Here is an 18,473-nt window from a genome sequence, read left to right on the forward strand (position 1 = left end):
CACCTCCCAGCATCCCCACCCTAGGAGGCTGCATGCGGATTGAAGAGCGGCGCCTCGGGGCTGGGCCGGCCCCGCTGATACCTACCTAGGGAGGACGCAGGACTGCCCAGCCTACGGACGGGTCCCTGGGGCAGGAAGGACAGGAGCAAGATGGCCAATAAAACCAAGGGCAGTGAGGCCCTGAAGGTGGTGGCCAGGTGCCGCCCCCTCAGCCGGAAGGAGGAGGCTGCTGGTCATGAGCAAATCCTGACCATGGATGTGAAACTGGGCCAGGTGACCCTCCGGAACCCCCGTGCTGCCCTGGGGGAGCTGCCCAAGACCTTCACCTTTGATGCCGTGTATGATGCCAGCTCCAAGCAGGCAGACTTGTATGATGAAACTGTGAGGCCCCTGGTAGACTCGGTGCTTCAGGGTTTCAATGGCACCGTGTTTGCCTATGGCCAGACGGGCACCGGCAAGACCTACACAATGCAAGGGACCTGGGTGGAGCCCGAGCTGCGTGGGGTCATCCCTAATGCCTTCGAGCACATCTTCACCCACATCTCTCGCTCCCAGAACCAGCAGTACCTGGTCCGGGCCTCCTACCTGGAGATCTACCAGGAGGAGATCCGAGACCTGCTCTCCAAGGAGCCTGGCAAGAGGCTGGAGCTGAAGGAAAATCCAGAGACAGGTGTCTACATCAAGGACCTCTCCTCCTTTGTCACCAAGAATGTCAAGGAGATCGAGCATGTGATGAACCTGGGGAACCAGACCCGGGCAGTGGGCAGCACACACATGAATGAGGTCAGCTCCCGCTCCCACGCCATCTTTGTCATCACCGTGGAGTGCAGTGAGCGTGGCTCAGATGGCCAGGACCATATCCGTGTGGGCAAGCTCAATCTGGTGGACCTGGCTGGTAGTGAGAGGCAGAATAAGGCGGGCCCCAACACGGCTGGAGGGGCTGCCACACAGTCCACAGGTAGTGGCAGCGGTGGAGGGGGCGGTGGGAGTGGGGAGAGGCCTAAGGAAGCCTCCAAAATCAACCTCTCGCTGTCTGCCCTGGGCAACGTGATCGCTGCTCTGGCGGGCAACAGGAGCACCCATATCCCCTACCGGGACTCCAAGCTGACCCGGCTGCTCCAGGACTCTCTTGGGGGGAATGCCAAGACCATTATGGTGGCCACACTGGGGCCAGCTTCTCACAGCTACGATGAGAGCCTCTCTACCCTGCGCTTTGCCAACCGGGCCAAAAACATCAAGAACAGGCCCCGGGTGAACGAGGACCCTAAGGACACACTGCTGAGGGAATTCCAGGAGGAGATCGCCCGCCTGAAGGCCCAGCTAGAGAAGAAAGGGATGCTGGGGAAGCGGCTCCGGAGGAAGAGCAGTCGTAGAAAGAAGGCCGTGTCGGCCCCCGCCGGCTACCCTGAGGGGCCAGTGATCGAGGCCTGGGTGGCCGAAGAGGAGGATGACAACAACAACAACCATCGCCCGCCCCAGCCCATCCTGGACTCAGCCTTGGACAAGAACATGGAGAATTACCTGCAGGAGCAGAAGGAACGGCTGGAGGAAGAGAAGGCAGCCATCCAGGATGACCGAAGCCTGGTCAGCGAGGAGAAGCAGAAGCTGCTGGAGGAGAAGGAGAAGATGCTGGAAGAACTGCGGCGCGAGCAGCAGGCCACAGAGCTGCTCGCAGCCAAATACAAGGTAAGGTCCCCAAGGAAGCAGGGACACCCAGAGGTCCCCAGAGGGATCTGGGCTGGCAGGCTTTCCTATGTGGGTCTGTGAGCTGGCTGAAGCAAGGTGTCCCTTCCCAGCACCATACACTGCCCTCCTGCCAAATGCTCCCCTGGAAAAGCCAGGCAAATTCCAGGCTAGCCTCCCTGGAGTACCTAGGAGGATGGACAGGGACACACACACACACACACACACACACACACACAAAGCAGGCAGCCAGTCTCTTAGGCCAATGGACTTGGGCTGGTCTGACCTGCTGCCTGTCAGTCTCTGCTGGTGGCCCCTAGTATCAGTCAGGTCCATGGGGTGGCCAGGCAGGCCCTCAGCCTCGTTTGGTTGTGGGTTTTCACTCGTGCATAGCCTCCTCACTTGTGACCTCCTCCCTCTGCTGCACCTTCAAACCTCACACCATTTTAATAATATCTGACATTTGGATAGCACTTCACAGTTTACAAAGTGTCCCACATATGTGATCTCGTTTGATCCTTACAGTAGCCATCTGGGGAACTGGTTCTTAAATCCCCATTTTACAGGCGAGGAACTAAGGCTCAGAGAAGGGACATGACCAAGGTACCATCCTACGAAGTGGCAGAGCTGAGCGGGAACCCTTGGGCCTCATGCTCTTCAGTTCTTGGATGGCAAGGTGGAACTAGGAATGGTTCTGCTCCCTGTGAATGAGGTCCATTGGGCCCATGCGGAGCAGGCCCATTACATGGTATCATTAAGAAGGAGTTTGGGGGATCACGGCAGAGGGTGGAAAGAGTACTTACTGGGCTCTACACTGGAGACCTGGAGACCTTGTGTAAGTGGCTTCCTCTTTTCCTAAAGCCTCAGTTTTTCTTTGTGTAAAATGGAAGATTGGCTTGGATGATTTCTGAGGCTCTTCCAATCTGCTCATTCTTTGACCTGTATTAATAAACTGAGGCAGAATAAGGCCTCATTTCAGTAAGAGCCAATTCCCCATTGCCCTGGGAGATATCAGGCCTCAGTGTCCTTCCTGAGCTGTTCCCTCCCCCTGGGAGCCCCCAGGCCTTAGGGGCTAGGCTTAGCTACAGAGGCCCCCGCCTGGCCAGCCACAGACCTGCTAAATTTTAGTGCTGAAGATGCCATAACTCAATGTTCCTGGCATTTTTAGGTCCCTGGGGCCATCAACACTGGGGGTTGGAAGAAGGTCACAGGGACCCATAGCTGGTCACTTCCTGAGGACAGCAGAACATTACTATTTCTTATTCCTTGTTCTCAGGAGTGTGGGCTGGGAGCAGGGAAGTCCAGCCTGGAAAGGGAGGGCTGGAGCCTCTGGGGTGGTGACAGATGAGTGGGATGCCATTGTCCGTGTTGTGGGGATGTGCTGCTGCACCAGGCGCCCTAGCCTGGCACATTTAGTATTTAATTCGCCTCTATGAGCTCAGCAAGGGTCATGCCGAGCTGCTTCCTCAGGGGCCTGGCACATTTGGGGCCATCCTGGGAGAAGCAGGATGTGAAAGGCAGGATGTGTTAGTCAGCTCTCCCTAGGAGGAAGGGAATCCGGGCAGTCTTGTGCTTTCCACTGGGAAATCTTACATGGGCAATCAGTCATTGGCTTCACTACCAAGAGCACCTATGCCCACCTGCCATGCCCCTCGCTCCCCTTCCCATCCCTACCCCCCTCCATCCTTAAGGCTGAGAAGCCACTGAGGCCAAGAGAGTACCCGAAGCCTACTTCAGCCCTGAGGACATGGGTAGAGGGATGGAGCAAAGCCTCCAGCGGGACCTCCCACTGTGGGGGACTGACTGGCTCCCTCAATAAGGTGCTTGGATCTAAGGCAGTGTGGGGGCACAGATTATAGGACAGTCAGGACATCAGGGTGGCTGATGCCAGAATTTTTGCACCAGAGGCATAGCCCTCAGAACCCTGTGTTAGAGCTGGCACGGCCTTGGAAAACTGAGGCCAGGACATGCCCAGGGCCCCACAGGTGAGTTAAGGAGAGCCCAAACTATATTTGGCCCAGCCTCTTTCCATTATGCCATAATCCTGACGTTACCTGTGCCACTTGATAATCAGAGTAATTCATTTTTATATAATACTTTGACATCTTGATCTCTTATAATCTTTCCAGCAACCCCAAGAGATGAGTATTATTTCCATTTGACAGTTAATGAAAACCAAGGCTGGAGAGGTTGAGTGACTGGTGACTCCAGCTGATAAGGGGCGGAGCCAGGACTGGAACCCAGGTTTTCTGATTTCCCCAGTCCTGTGTTCTTCCTAAGTCATCGCGGAGCCCTCCATGTTTGCTCACTATGTGACTCAGGGCAAAGGCCTTTGCCTCTCTAGGCCTCAGGTTTCCATTCCCCTAATGAGGAGAAGTCTGACATAGCTCTCTGGGGAGTGGGTGAAATGGACATTGTGTCAGGCTTTCAGATATAAGCAAAGGGGGAGGGTGCCTGGGAAATTCCAAGAGGGGAATGATTCCATATCCTGTGACTTCTCGTCAGACCCAGCCCAGGGCAGACAGCAGCAAGCAAGCCGGGAATGGAGCCGAGGCAGAGGACCTCCTTATAGCCCCTATGGGGGATGTTTCTGTGGAGGAAGCAATTTGAGGGTCCTTGAGGGACCCACAGGGAAAAGAGGAGAGGGACATGTCAGAGATAATCCCAGACCTGCCTCTTTCACAGGGCTGTGCTGAAGACTAAATGAGACCTTTAGTGTGAGGGTATTTGAAATATGTTGAGAGCACCAAATAAATGGAGGGCACTAGCAGCCACGGGTGGCTTCTGTCTGCCAAGCAGGGGTCCAGTGATCTCCAGGACTGACATCTTTGTTGTTAGCTTAACGCCTTCCTTCCTTCCTTCCTTCCTTCCTTCCTTCCTTCCTTCCTTCCTTCCTCTCTCCCTTCCTTCCTTCCTTCCTCTGCCATCCCGGCTGCCTTGCCATAACCCTGAAGCCCTAGTAGCAGAGCCAGGCAAGATGGATTGAGGAGGCAAGGGGAGACCAGATCAAAAGGCGAGAGCTTGGGTCCCTCCTGGAAATGAGCTGAACTGGTGTCCACTTTCTGAGTAATGGCACCAACTCCCCTTCTCGCCTCCCCCCCCCCCCCCCCCCCTTCCCTTCTTCCAGTTCACACTACCCTCTGGAGGCAGCTAAGCAATAGCTGATGCGACCCAGTGCCCTCATTCACTCTCTTTGACTCATCTAACCGTCTGCCTCGCCTGCTTTTCCTGCCTGCCACCCCCAGGCTCCCTGTTCCCTTTGTTCTCCCCTCACTGTGTACAAACACCATGCCTGTCTCCTTAGAGTCTCCTTTCATATTTACCATGGACCTCAGGGGATGTTAGAGTGCGCAAATGTGTGAGGGTGTGTGATTGTGAGCAGTGCCCTGTTACTGTCCATCATTAGCCATCCATACTTACGTATATCACCGGGGGCTTGGATAGCTGACTAGGCCTGTGAGGGAGGGGTGTAAAGTCCCAGACAGACCTGCACTGAGGTTGGCTGTGCACAGTGAAAATGCAAGTGTTTGTGCACACACAGTGCACATACTGCAATGATGATGGATGCGTGCAGATTGACTGGGAGAAGGCCTACTTTACTAAATTTAATTGTGCAAGAAATTTTTTAAAAATATATTTTAAGTGATTTCAGAGAGGAAGGGAGAGAGAGAGATAGAAACATCAATGATGAGAGAGAATCATCGATCTGCTGCCTCCTGCATACCCCACACTGGGGATTGAGCCCACATCCCGGGCACGTGCCCTGACTAGGAATCAAACTGTGACCTCCTGGTCCCGTGGTCGGTAAACTGCGGCTCGCGAGCCACATGCGGCTCTTTGGCCCCTTGAGTGTGGCTCTTCCTAAGTTTTAGGAGAACCCTAATTAAGTTAATAACAATGTACCTACCTATATAGTTTAAGTTTAAAAAATTTGGCTCTCAAAAGAAATTTCAATCGTTGTACTGTTGATATTTGGCTCTGTTGACTAATGAGTTTGCCGACCACTGTCCTGGTCTATAGGTCGATGCTCAACCACTGAGCTACGCCAGCCAGGGAAGAACCTTTCTTTTAAATGGCTTTTAATTTTAAACTTCAGTTTTTGAGGGATTGGACTAGAGGGTTTCTAAAACTTTGATTCTAGATACTTTGAGGGAAAGGAGGGTGTTTGGGGAGGCAAAGGCAACAGATGACACAAAATGCAGGCTCCAGCTGAAGAGAGTGGAAGAGGTAGAAACAGCAACACTGCTTGTTGATCCCCAAGTAAGAAGGTTTGGCGGGAGAATGGGGGTCTTGGCTGGAGCCCAGTTCTCTCTGTGGGTGTGGAAGAGACCCTACAGACCAGAAGTCAGAAGGATGAGGTCACTGCAGGGAGCACAAACTGCATTGACTTTTTATCATCTCCTTTGTGGGTCCCTCTTCTTCCTCCCACCTCTCAGCATCAGAATGAGCCATCCATGGACACGTAAGAGAGGGAGTTTTAAACCTGAGAAACAACAGTCATAGCACTAATAATCCCATTTACCTAACATTCACTAGATGCCAAGCACTGTATTATCTGTTATATACAAATTGTCTCATTTAATCCCCATAAGCACCTTCCAAGAAAGGTCTTGTGACTTTCCATTTCATAGATGAGAAAACTGAGACCCACTAAGGTTCAGTAACTTGCCCAAAGCCTCAGGGTTTGTATATGGCACTTCTAGTTGAGCCCAGGTTGGTTTGACACAAAATTTGATCCACTTTCATGCTTAAAGAATTAGGAATATCAGGCTTGGAACTGGTTACTGGGAAGGTAGTAAAAAATGACAGGAGCTGGTGACAAAATCCAATGGTCAGCTGATGATATGCAGTGAGTTTAGGAGCAAGTACAAGACTGGAAATGGAGAGTGGGGCTCACCTTCAGAAGAAGGCTGGGATGAAACCTATGGCCTCTGTTCTTGGCATTCTCTCCCTCTATGTAAGCGACTCCCAGATTGAGGTCTCCTGTCCTGGTCTCTCTGCTGACCTTATTTTGTAGAGCATTGTATTCAGAGCACAGGCATCAGAGTCAGGCAGGCCTGAATTTAGTGACTTACTCGTTCTGAGGCCTCAGGTTTTTTTGTTTTTCAGTTTTTTCATCTATAAAATAGGATTATACTAGTACCTATGCCATAGTGCTATTGAGAGCATTAAATGAGATAAGCACTTTGCATAGTTCCTGGCATGTAAGTGGTCAGTAAGTAACAACTGTTTATTAGTGTTACCTCCAACGGTCCAATGGATGTTTTCACTTGGCCACCTTCCTCATATGTCAAACACATCACATTTTACTCTGCATTCAAAGCCCGCCAGAGTCTGACTGCAATATATCTCTTCAATCTTCCTGCCCAAGCAAGCTACTCCAATAGGCTAACCTCACAGCCAGCTGGTCTACCCCTATCCTTTTATCCTAAATGTGCCTCACTGCCCTTTGGCTGATCGCAGTGTTTTTGTATCTTGGGTAATAAGGGAATTATGGGAGTATATTCAGCTCAACATAAAGAAGAACTTTTTAGCAGTTAGAATTGTGCTGTTTCAAAAGGCAGTGACTCCCATCTCTGGATGTGTGTTCAAGGAGAAACTGAATGTCAGAGGTGCTCTAAAGGGATTCGTGTATAAGAAACGCCATTGAACTGGATGAACGCCAGAGTTTCTTCCTCTTAAAAGTCCTTCATTGTGAGGATAAAATTTTCTAGAATAAAACATAAAATGTTTCATTGTTTTGAAAATTAAAATTAGAGGGTTTAAATTTTAATGTTTGAATTCAACCAATAATGAAAGATAATTTTTTTAGCTTTCTACCATGGCCAATTAGAGAAAAACAAGGCAAAGAAGAGGAGAAAGAGAAGAACATGAGGAGAAGGACAGAAAAGAAATAGAGGCGGGCAGTGAAGAGGGGAAAGAGAAATAGAGTCATAGAGTCAGGGTGAAAAGAGAGCGAGTGGGTAAAGGGTAGGGTTTCTGGGAGAAGAAACCCCAATTGGGAAAACATAGTGTAGAGGAGAGAGTTAAATACTCAGTGCCATTCCACTGTCCTGATCTTGATGTTAGTCTCCAAATAGGGCTAGACCCAGTCTCCAGAGACCCCCCAATAATATAGGGAGCATCTAATTTTCCTAAGCTGGTCTGGTTCCATCCACATGTCCCCAAGGACACCAGCCCCATACTAGACACTGAGGTTTATGGGGCTGGGTGAGCAGGGATTGTGTGCACCCCCCCCCCCGCAATCGGAGTCAGCCATGACCCTTGAGAGAAGCCTCATGATAATAAGTGACTAGTGCTCCAAGCTGTGTCTGGCATCAGAGTCCATGGCCTCTTGGCGTTGATGGAATCAGTGACTTATACTCCTTCTCTTCCCTGGCGGTGTGATCTGTTAACAGAATTGTCATAAGCTGGGGCATTTTGTCACGATTTGACCAGCAGGAGGTATATAAAACTAATACATTTCCATAGAGGTTCTGGGCTTCAAGTTATGTGGAGGCTCAGCAGGCCTTTTGGTCAAGTGTTGGGTTTCTGTTGATGTGTGTTGGCTGGATGAGTGTATTATCATATTGCCCTGAGTCATTTTTTCAGCCCTGGATAGTGCTAGATTGGATGAAGTGGCTGTGATAGTGTTCTCATTGTGCACTGAGGACTAGGAGGAAGGGCCCGGAATTCAGCTAGAGAAGGGCATCCCTGCCAGCCTGCTGCGGCTGGCCAGTCTGGAGCACTTCTGAGAGCAGCTGAACCAGGTGGCCTGTCTGAGTGGATAAGAGTTTGGTCTTCTTCCCACAGGTCCTTCAGCCCTGCCGGCCATGTAAGACAGATCTCTATGCTCATAGCCTGTAGGGCACCTGCCCTTGTGGTTTGGTGTATCTAGAATTTTTAATATCCAGAGACATTTCTGGTCATTAACTCCTAGTCAGATTAACTTTTGAGTTGTCTCCTTTTTCTCCCAGATGTACTCACCAGAAGAAGTACCAGGCCCTGAGTTGAATTGTTTCTATAGCGCTAGGTAATTCTGTCTTTCTCCTCGAGGTGCGCCAGCAGAAAAATCATCACAACAAGAATAATGGTAGCTACCATTTCTTTAGTGCATGCTTAATGCCAAGCACTCTGCTCTATTATGTACATTGTTTTCTTCAATCCTCACAATAGTACCATAAGAAGTAGTACTATTTTAATCTCCGTGTGACAAATGAGGACACTGAGGCACATTAAGGAAGAAACAACCCATAGTCACATGTCTAGGAAGTGTTAGGGCCAGAATATGAGCCTATGTCCAAAGCCCATGTTCTTAACCTCCACAGTGTACTATGAACTCAGAAAAGAAGGATTTAAGCCAGATCTCCCTGGGAGCTCTTGTTTACTGAGATGCTTAACTCATCTGCCTTTTTGTGTGATGCAAGCCCCTGGCCCCTGACCTCAGCCGAGCGCCACTCATTTCTGTAATCAACAAATCTTTTGGAGTAGCCATGGCCAAGAACATAAATCAGTAGATATAGTTAACTTTGGTTTTAAATTAAAATTCCTAGCCCGGCTGGTGTTGCTCAGTGGTTGAGCGTCGACCTATGAACCAGGAGGTCACGGTTCAATTCCTGGGTTAGGGCACATACCTGGGTTGCAGGTTCGATCCCCAATAGGGGGCATGCAGGAGGCAGCCAACCGACAATTCTCTCTCATCATTGATATTGCTATCTCACCCTCTTCCTTCCTCTCTCTGAAATCAATAAAAATATATTTATAAACAAATAATAATAAAATAAATTTAAGTTTTTAGAAAGAATCACAATAACTCACTAATAGTGATTATCTCTAAGGATTTCAATAGGAAGGGATACTTTTATTTTTTACTTTATACTTTTTTTTTTTTTTACTTTTATCTTTTTTTATGGCAAGCATATATTACTTTGCTAATTAAACAAAAACTAATCTAAATTTGTGAAAGGAGAAAACATATAAAAACAAATGTATTCACACCTGATTGGAAGATTGGCTTAAAGCTATGCATAATTGAGGGAAATCCAGGGTTGATAATAATACTCAATGATACCCAGTTATTGGTAATCTGGCGATCTGGGACAAGTCAGTGCCCCTCCCAGGGACTGTAAAAAGTAATCAACAGCCCTAACCGGTTTGGCTCAGTGGATAGAGCTTCGGCCTTCGGACTGAAGGGTCCCAAGTTCGATTCCAGTCAAGGGCATGTACCTTGGTTGCAGGCACATCCCCAGTAGGGGGTGTGTAGGAGGCAGCTGATCGATGTTTCTCTCTCATCAATGTTTCTAACTCTCTATCCCTCTCCCTTCCTCTCTGTAAAAAATCAATAAAATATCTATATCTATATATCTATATATAGATATAGATATAGATATAGATATTTTTTTAAAGTAATCAATAGATGTTTCCTTGCTTTCTGCACCATTTGTGGATTCGCCTTGGAAGCAGTGGGTCAGGAGCCCAGGATTAGAGATCCGCCTGAATGAGGGGCAGTGAGGGCTGGAGGAATGACCAAGCATTGTCTGGCAGCTGGAGGCTGTATGATGTGGGACTACCCACTAAGCCCTTTGGGCCTGTAAAACGCTGAGTCTGTACTTTATGCATCCTTAGGTCTCATCCAGTTCTGACACTGTAGCATTCTATTGTCTGGCTGGATTTGCATCCCTGGTGCTGAAGAGAAACCTTGTCGAATACCACAAAGAAGGGAATTAGGGGAGAAAGATGAAGGTCAGGACTGAAGTAGATGGGCTGGCTTTTTTCTCCCTGCTTTTCTTCAAGGTGAACTGAAGCACTCTGGGCATCCATACCCTGCCTGTCCAGTATGAGGCTGGGGTAGAGTCCAGCTCACCTCACTCTCCAGCCCATATGTTTCCTGATCTCTAACTGTCCTTGCTTCTTGATGAGACTCCTGATTTGTGTCCAATCCCAGGACAGAGAATCACTGAAAATAGCACTCTTCTTCCCTTCACCATTTTCTCTTTCATTTCTTCTTCCCTTCTTGCTGGCTTCTCAAGATCTACAACCAGGAAGCCGCCAAGGGAGAAATAGCCTGTGGTGATGGGGATAACTGTATTTCCTAAGAGACTGTTGTGCGAATTGTTTTGTTTTGCTCTTTGTGATGAGTGGTGGGTAAATGTCCATTAGATACTGAAACAGCAAATAACCACTGATGTTTGATTGCTTTATCATTTACCAAGTGCTTTCACAACTACTACCCAACTCACCATTTTCACCCAAAGCTTGCAAGGTAGTGGGGATTCTCCCCATATTACAGATGAGAAAACTGAAGTCCAGGGCCCGATGCCTTAGCAAACAGGGTGGCAGAGTGTGACAAGGACCCAGGCTGTCTTTCGCAGCAGTCTTTTTAAAATATATTATTATTATTATTATTATTATTATTATTATTATTATTATTATTATTATTATTATTATTATTATTATTATTATTATTATTATTGAGAGAGAGAGAGAAAAAGAGAGAGAGAGAGAGAGAGAGAGAGAGAGAGATCAGTGATGAGAGAGAATCATTGATTGGATGCCTCTTGCACGCCCCACAGTGGGGATCGCGCCCCCAACCCAGGCATGTACCCTGACCAGGAATCGAACCATCATAGGTCGATGCTCAACCACTGAGCCATGCCGGCTGGGCTCCCAGCACTCTTTATATCATTTTACCCTGGAACTTGTGAGGTGGCCCTTCCCATGAGCATTCCAGGTTTGAGCTTCTCTTAGGGATGCTAATGACAGCCTCCCCCCAAACTCCTAGCTAAAAACTCTAACCTACTCATCTCAGAGCCTCACAAAAGCAGAAGCATTCTCAGCACCCTGCCTGGAAGAGGAAGAAAAGGTGCTCTGAGCTTTTCTGATGGTTCCTGAGTTGACAGAGGTGCAAATACCAAATGTGGCTTCTCTCCAAGGTGCCTTCCTGCCTGAACCTGGGAGAAAGCTGTGAAAGACGGAAAAGGACACTGGACTTAGAATTAGGAGGCTGGTGTTCAAATATCACTTCTGCCAATTACTGGCACCATAACCTTGTGCAAGTCACTTCACCTGTCTGATCCTGCGTTTTCTCTTATGTCGAATGGGGATCATATTCGTTATCTCATAAGGTTACTTTGATGATTAATGTAAAAAGGACCTAGCCCAGCTGCAGGCACATGGCAACTTGTATCTGAGATTCCTGGCTCCTGCAGAATGTCGCAGATTAGCTGGCAGTGGCAGGGAAGAGCCCCTTTGGCTTCTCTGTCCTTGTAAATTATACTTGATGGTATCTTCTCAGAAGAGTGGCTGGCTGGGCCTGGCTGTCTCCATTCTGGCTTTCCGGATCAGCACTTAACGAGTGCTGTGGCCTCCTTTCTCCGCCGTCTGGTTTTATACTCCAGTTGCTTCTGGAACAGGAAAAGGTGAGCCTCTGAATATCCCAAGCTATGTGTGCAAGCGAACATGGTCCTTCTGGTGATCTCGGCAGTTAACTGCCGTAGCACCTGACCTGCCTCTAATACCTGGAATCAGGATTTGGCTCAGTGGTTGAGCATCGACCTATGATCCAGGAGGTCATGGTTCGATTCTTGGGCAGGACACCTACCTGGGTTACAGGCTCAATCCCCGATATGGCGCATGTCGAAGACAGCCCATCACTGATTCTCTCTCATCATTGATGTTTCTATCTCTCTCTCCCTCTCCCTCTCTGAAGTCAATAATTTTTTTTTTAAAGACTCAGATCAAATTGGGAGATTATCTGGAAAGTGCATAGTCCATATAGGAGCAAATACACTTAAAGTTTCCTTCATTATGAACTGTGGGCTTAGAGTACTCCATCTCTGGGCCTCAGTTTCTTTATATGTAAAGCCAAAGCGTTTAGGGTTGATGATTCCCTGAGGTCAGCTAGTTAGCATGTGATTTGTATCTCTCTCTTCAGAGTCAGACCATGGTGCCTGGAACTCCCAACCTGTCTTTCCTGCCCCCACTGCCTCTGCTGGCCTCTTAGCTACACTGGATGTATTTAGAACCAGCCGGACTAAACCCAGTTCTGTCCACAGGCTTCACCCACCGGTACTCCTTTGTCCAAGAGATCACAAAGGCAGAAACTCGGGCAGCTCAGAGCTCCAGAGAACCTTTCCTGGGGACTAGGAAGCCCATATTTCCTGTCTTTCTGCTTACTACCCCCAGCCTGAAGTGGGCCTAGGCACTGGAGGCATCCTGTCCCTCCCTGCTCTCCATAGGTGATCGTTAAGGATAGGGATCTCTGCGGAAAAGGAGAAGGTGGCCACTGGTATCCTCAGAGAAATGGGGAAAATAAAAAACAAAAGCAAGAAAAAAAAAGCCTGTTTCTAAGCAAAGAATTGAAGCTCATGCATGACATATTTCAGAGCGTGGGGGTAAAGCAGACGGCATGAATTGAGACTGAGGAGAAGGAGGGGACTGAGACCTTGCACCTGGATGGAGGCCCACCCACAGATTTCGTGCCAGGGCCAACCCCCTCTTCTAGCACAATACAGGTTCTGTCAGGCAGGCATGGCTGATAGTGTGGGCTGGGCAAGTGGGCAAGGTTTGGCGAGTAACCGATAAGGCAGATTCAGTTGTCATTCAGACCACGTCTGTGCTGGGTTCTGGCAGAGCAGGCAGAGAAACACTGGGGCAGTGAACAAACAGAATGGGGTGATAATGGGCAGTCAGGCATCATCCAGGAATGCTCTTGATGGAGTCCAGGCTCAGCCAGAAGAAGAGGTGCTAAAGAAGAGGTCCATAACCAAGGTGGATTAGCAAGAACCAACACAGAACCCAGTCCTGGGAATCTTGTCATGGGGATGGGGGCCTCGTAGTCTTGGCTTATGCATCAAATTCCAGGCCTGATTAGCAGCTCAAATTCTGGCTCATAATGTCCAAATGGGTTGGTTACCTAGTTCTTGAACCAATTTGGACATTGTCAGGCAGAATGTTGAATGAGGAGAGCGTGGTACTAGGTGTGGTTAGGTAGAAAAGTGGTTAAATAAACAATTGTTTTGAGTCAGAGATCTACCTCCTCACTTAAAAATCACCCCAAAAAAGCATAAAAGTGTATCTTGTAAAAGGGGATATCAGGCCTCTAAGGTATAGGAGTATAAAGTAAGTAGGGAGGCTCAATTTTATATCTCTTATTATAGACAATTAAAAAATAATAAGAACTCATGCGTATGATATTCTAATGAAAGTGGTTCCATTATTATTGCTGGCAGTAGTTTAAGTGGTATGAACCATTAGAAAGGTAACTTGACAGTATGTTCTAAGATACCCAAATTATTTGTAACCCTTTACCCACCCCTGAAATTTCCTTCTAAGAAAGTCACCTTAAAAGGCAGCAAATTATATGGACAAGGATGTTTATTGCACACATTGTAAACAACCAATAATAATCTTATAATGGGTGTTAATTAGATATATTATAAATTATCCACTCTAAATATTATGCAATCATTAAATTTACAGTCATCAGCATTATGGAAGTAACAGACAATGCTTGAAATATTTGATAAAGTGGAAATAGCAGGACATAAGCTTGTATTTATGCCATGAAAAAGTGATGTGTGCATATGGAAAATTTGATAAAAACAGGGATATAACCGAAGCCGATTAGCTTTGGTGAGAAAAATGTGAAGTATTTTCTCATATTATTTCTCTGGTTATTTTTATGTTAGTGCTTTTTTTTTTTTCTGAAAGGAGGGGAAGACAATAAAAGGTTAAAAATATGTCCCCAGAATTCCTTAATAAACTGTTAAGTATTTATTCTATTTTTAAAAATATATTTTTATTGATTTCAGAGAGAGAGAGGGAGAGAAAGATAGAAACATCAATGATGAGAGAGAATCATTGACCCGGCTGCCTCCTGCACACCCCACACTGGGGACTGAGCCCATAACCCGGCAAGTGCCCTGACCAGGAATAGAACCGTAACCTCTTGGTTCACAGGTCAACGCTCAACCACTGAGCCACACCGGCCGGGCATAAACTGTTAAGTATTTGATTTCATGCTCCTGAGATGCCAGATTCCATAAATGTATCACCGTAAACAGTAGAACTTCCCTTTGTTTCTCCTAAAAACTCAAGGTGTAAGCTCTTACTCTGTGTACCAGGACGTATTGGAAAGGTCTGGCTCTTTGCTTTTCACACCTTTCTTGATTGTATGGTTTCCAGGCCTATCCTCTAACCTTCCTTTGTCTTTGCAGAGTAGAGTCCTATTTTTTAAAGTCTCTTAGAATAGCCCTTCTCTGAATGGTTTTAGCCGCCTTCCTCTGGATCTCTTTCCTTCGTGTCCCCGGAGATACAGGGAGGGAACTGTGCACAGTACTCCAGATTCAGCTTCGTCGTGGTTTTATATTTGGATAGAATGCTTGTTGTTTCGTTTCTAAAAAGCCTTCACGATGGTGGCTGGCCAGATGCTGTTGGCTTTTTTAGCTGTGGCAGCATATTAAGCCAATGCCTTCTGGGAACAATAGAGATCGATTCTCTACTCCCCTGCCCCCCGTTCTGGCTTATAACTGATTGCTCATAGCTACCCTTTAATGAGTAGGGCTAGAAGTACTTTTTCCCAAACTGTAAAACTATCATTGAAGCTTATCTGCCATTTTTTTGTTGGCTCACCCAGCCTAGAGATTCTCTTGTGCGCCACCACCAGGAAGGATGTGGGCGCATCTGTGAAGCTGGGCATTTCATTTCACCAGCGCACGCTTTCCAACGGAGATCAGTCCCCCCAACATTTAACGTTTGAACACTTTTCCATCTCGAGGGACGCCCATGTATTTGTTTCCTTTTGTTAATCCACCTTTCAGTTATGAGAAAACGTTTCCCTTTCTCCATCTCCTCGCCCACCATGTAACTTTGAATAACCTCTGATGAAGAACCTTGCCGGGAGCATTTTAACCTCTAAAATTCTGGCCACTGGCTTCCCACGAATGGTAATGACCTTGGGGATTAGTCAGATATGATTTTCTCTTGCTGGACACATGTTGCTTTTCTTTTAGCAGGTTCTGCTTCCTGGAGCACTCAACACAATGTCTGCAGTAGAAAGAACATGGGCTTTGGAGCCAGGCCAACCTGGGTCTGGATTCTCCATTTATATTTAATGTCCATGATGTGACCTTGGATGGATTACTTAACCTCTCTGCGTTTTCATTGGAAAAATGACGGTGCTAATAATATGCCCCTTAAAGTCACCTGGGATCTCGTTACAATGCAGTTTTTTTATTCACTGGGTCTGGTAGGACCTGAGATTCTGCATTTTAACAAGCTCCCAAGTAATGCTGATTCAGGAGACTTCAAAAAGCAGCGATTCTCAAATTCGACTGCGCCGTGAAATCACCTGGGAACCTTTCAAAACCACCAGTGCTTGGACCTCACCCCCTGCCCTCTCTCCCCGATTCCAGTTTAACTGGCAGTGGGGTGTAGCCTGGGCACTGGGTTTTTTCAAAGATGATTCTAATATACATGGAAGTTTGAGACCCACTGCTTAAAGGGGGATCTGATGTGATAAACCCGGCACGTAGTAGGTACAAAGAAAATAATGGGTTTCTTCCTCCTGGTTGCTTGTCCTGTGCTTCCCACTCTCCACCCCAGTGCCCAGTCTTTAAATCAGGCAGGAAACAACAGAGCAGCTACTGTTGTTGGGTCTTCGCGAGAGCCCCTGTCCTAGTTCTCACAGCTGTGAGTGGAAGGGACCGGGATAATGCGGTGGGCCTGGCACTGGGTATTTTAAAAGCGCCTCAGCTTTCATATGTAACCATATTCTAATATGTAACCAAGTTTGAGAACTAGTATCTTTTTATTAGCTAGCAAAGACTGAAGAACACTGGAGTTAAATACAATGCCAAGGGAAGTGCAAGGACTCCGGGCTGGAGTGGCCAAGTACGTCCCAGAATGTGGTGGTCCCGCGAGACTCCCTTCCCCGGTAGTTGGAGGGACCCGTCATCCATGGCCCACAGCACTAGGTGGCTTCCTCGTGCCTTCTCTCCTTCTCCCTCCTCACACCCAGCCAGTCCCTCCTACAGGTGTCCAAGAGGCCCAGCCCCTGCTGCTCTGCCCTTTGGCCCTGCAACAGTGAGTGTGGATTGGTCCGTTGAAGCTGGGATGAGAGAGCCCAGAGAAAGGACCTGGAGCCCCCCTCTGGAGCAACCCCACGGCTTCCTTTCAGTTCATCAAACATTGATTGGGCACTTACTCTGTGCCTAGCCCTGTGCTAAGCCCTGACACCGAAATCTGATGAGACATGATTCCTGCCCTGAAGCAGCTCTCAGGAGAGGCAGGACGTAAACCAATAGTGGGATGTGACGTCAGAACAGCAGGAAGGTGTCCTGGTTATTGAGGAGGCCAGAGGAGGGAATGTGCAGATTGGAGGGAATCAGAGGAAAGTCCCAAGATGCTCAAGCTGCGTCTTTGCAGAAGTAGCGGTTTTCCGGGTGGACGTGGTGTGGGAAGAGAGAGCAGCGTGGTGGAAAGGCTCGGCACGTCCTGGGAGCTGGAAGAGTACAGAGCACACCGTGGGGGCGGGGAGTAAGCGGTAAGAGAAGACTGGGAGGCTAGGGCAGCCCACTGGCCTGTCACTTGGGTGTCTATCCCGTAAGGAGTGCATGAGTTTGCAGCAGAGGAGAGGCACACTCAGGCTTGTGTTTCTGGTGGCTCTTCTGAGTGTCATGTGGAGATGGATGGAAGGGGAAACTGAGGCAGTGACTCGCTCATGGCAGTGGTCCAGGTGAGTCCTGAGGATCGCAGTGAAGTCAGCAGCTATCACGAGGCTGAAAAGAATAGAATGGTGTGAACCACACCAAGAAGACAGACCTGATGGGATTTGAGGACTGGCCGATGTTGGGAGGTGTGTGAGATGCGGGGCGGGCACTCGGGTGAAGTAGGCAAGGTGCCTAGGACACAGAATGTAAGGAGTTGCTCGCCCACCTTGAGTGAAAGGGGAGTCTAGGATGAGTTCAGGCCTGTGATCTGTGGTGGGGTGAATGGTGAGACATTAACCCCAAGCAGGGCCTGGGGAGGTTCAGGTGCAGCAGGTGGCTGTGGTGTGGTATCGAGGACAGGCAGCCACTGGAGGGCGCCTTTCCCTGCAGCAGCTCTCTCCTTGGCCTCAAGGCTGCATGGGGCTGCTCTAACTGACCCAACTTTGCTCAGTGTCCTCTGGCACCGTCACATAGTTCAACCTCTGACCTCCCAAACGCACCCTGAACCCCTGCCTTGCTCTGTCCCCAGTGATGGGGTCTCACAGGTGGCATAGGGGTCCCTTTCTGACAGCACCCACTGCTTTGAGAACACTCAGGCAGCTCAGCTGGTTCCACTGGGAAAAATTCCAGTGGGGAGACAGCCGATATTTCCTGGTGGCTCAAGGTGATTTCAACCTTCCAGGAAGCCTGGGATGAAATCAGAGGACAGCTTGAGTGCCCTGGGGCAGCACCTCTGACTAGCAACAGTGAAAATGCATTTCATGTAGCCCTAGCCAATTTGGCTCAGTGGATAGAGCGTCAGCCTGCGGACTGAAGGGTCCCAGGTTCGATTCCAGTCAAGGGCACATGCCCGGGTTGCGAGCTTGATCCCCAGTGTGGGGCATGCAGAAGGCAGCCTATCAATGATTCTCTCTCATCATTGATGTTTCTATCTCTCTCTCCCTTTCCCTTTCTCTCTGAAATAAATAAATATTTTAAAAAAAAGAAAATGCATTTCATGTAGTCACAATTTACACAGCTCACACAAATCTGTTACCATTTAAGCTTCAGAGTCAGCAGGCACCCATGGAATGTCTGTGCCAAGCACTGGGCTAGGAGTTT

The 18,473-nt window shown here is 48.2% G+C and overlaps 1 protein-coding gene across 1 annotated transcript in view; it reads left to right on the forward strand.

Annotated features, from left to right (window-relative positions):
• Positions 1 to 6: 6 nt before the first annotated feature.
• Positions 7 to 18,473, forward strand: part of KIF3C (kinesin family member 3C) — a 32,122-nt gene continuing 13,655 nt past the window's right edge. Inside the window, exon 1 of the mRNA XM_005874899.2 lies at positions 7 to 1,686. Within this exon, the coding sequence (XP_005874961.1) occupies positions 151 to 1,686 (1,536 nt within the window). The 5' untranslated portion in view covers positions 7 to 150. The remainder of the gene's footprint in view (positions 1,687 to 18,473) is intronic.

This window comes from Myotis brandtii, unplaced genomic scaffold, assembly GCF_000412655.1.
Source record: "Myotis brandtii unplaced genomic scaffold, ASM41265v1 scaffold454, whole genome shotgun sequence".
NCBI classification, from domain to species: Eukaryota; Metazoa; Chordata; class Mammalia; order Chiroptera; family Vespertilionidae; genus Myotis; species Myotis brandtii.